At 50.4% G+C, this 1132-nt stretch overlaps 1 protein-coding gene across 2 annotated transcripts in view; it reads right to left on the reverse strand.

The window, feature by feature from the left end:
* The window catches only part of LOC107598794 (uncharacterized), a 29918-nt gene that overhangs the window by 922 nt on the left and 27864 nt on the right, over window positions 1–1132 (reverse strand). Inside the window, exon 3 of one of the 2 annotated variants that reach the window (XM_016290227.1) lies at window positions 1044–1132. In XM_016290227.1, the coding sequence (XP_016145713.1) occupies window positions 1044–1132 (89 nt within the window). Of the gene's footprint in view, window positions 1–795 lie in introns of those variants that run through there. The other variant, XM_016290226.1, reaches the window with a different exon arrangement.

Here is a 1132-nt window from a genome sequence, read left to right on the forward strand (position 1 = left end):
TATGTGTCAGAGTCTTTGGCTAACTGGAAAGTACAGAGCAGCGACCTTGAACTTTGCTCTTGGGACGAGACGTTCCCGCGGCTGGCGGCGAGATTTCCCGCGACCTTTGTGACCTGACAGTCTGTCTGGGGTGGTCTGGGTGACTGAGGAGGCAGAGGTTCTCGCACTTGAGCCCAGATTTTCAGTTGTTTAAAATCTAGCAATGGCTCAAAGCGATCTAGCAGGTCTTTGCCAATGAGGAGAGGATATGTGTCCAATGGAGAAATGTACACAGGGTGCACAAAGATCATAGGGCCGATGGCCAGGTGAATGGGAGCTACCTGTTCAAGTTGGACCTCATTTTGGCTGTAGGATTGCACATTAAGCACACACCTCTGATAGTTAAGAGTTCAATTCTGTCTCTTGACTTTACTTTGAAGTCTGTCAAAAAGTTGGCTTGACAATAAAGTGAGGTCAGCTCCAGTGTCCACTAGGGCATCCAGTCTCACCTCATTTTCTAATGTGATGGCCAGGTAGAGTTTTTTTGCCACCCCACTTTCGATTAGGTTCCCTAGGAGTCTCGGCACTGGGGCTTGTGTGGTGATTGGCAAGCAGTCAGAGCTGGTCTTGTGTGGCTCGACAGGGAGGCAGACCACCAAAACTGCACTTTCTGGTATGTTGCGGTCCTGGCTGGAGGTGTGTTGCGGGATGTTGGCTGGTTCTGGTGGTTCCACAGTCAGCTGAGGTGGTTGAGTGATGTCACCACTTGGTGATGGGATATCTGGTTCTGTGGTTAACAGTGGATTAACAGTGATCTGGTTGGTAAGTTCATTTTGAGGGGACTCTGAGTGGGCATTGGGGTCAGAGCTAGTGCTTAGTCATAACTGATCTGACTCATCCCTTTTCCCTCCCTTATGGTGCTTTTCTTGGAAGAGTTCCTTTAAAAGTCTCATGATCTCTGCTGATTCAGATGTAGCTTTCTGGTTCTGTTCTGTGGATGGTTTATATTTGGGCTTGTCCAGGGCCTGTTGAGAGGGGTTCTGCTGCTGGCAGTCCGAGCTCGGTGCTTGTGTCTGTGAGTGTCGGTTCCCCTTGGGCCGTCTCTTGGCTTCCCATGTGGCTCCACCCCTTCGGTTGAGGGGTGGTTGTGACC

The sequence above is a fragment of the Sinocyclocheilus grahami genome, unplaced genomic scaffold (assembly GCF_001515645.1).
Source record: "Sinocyclocheilus grahami isolate Dianchi unplaced genomic scaffold, SAMN03320097.WGS_v1.1 scaffold256.1, whole genome shotgun sequence".
Lineage (NCBI taxonomy): Eukaryota > Metazoa > Chordata > Actinopteri > Cypriniformes > Cyprinidae > Sinocyclocheilus > Sinocyclocheilus grahami.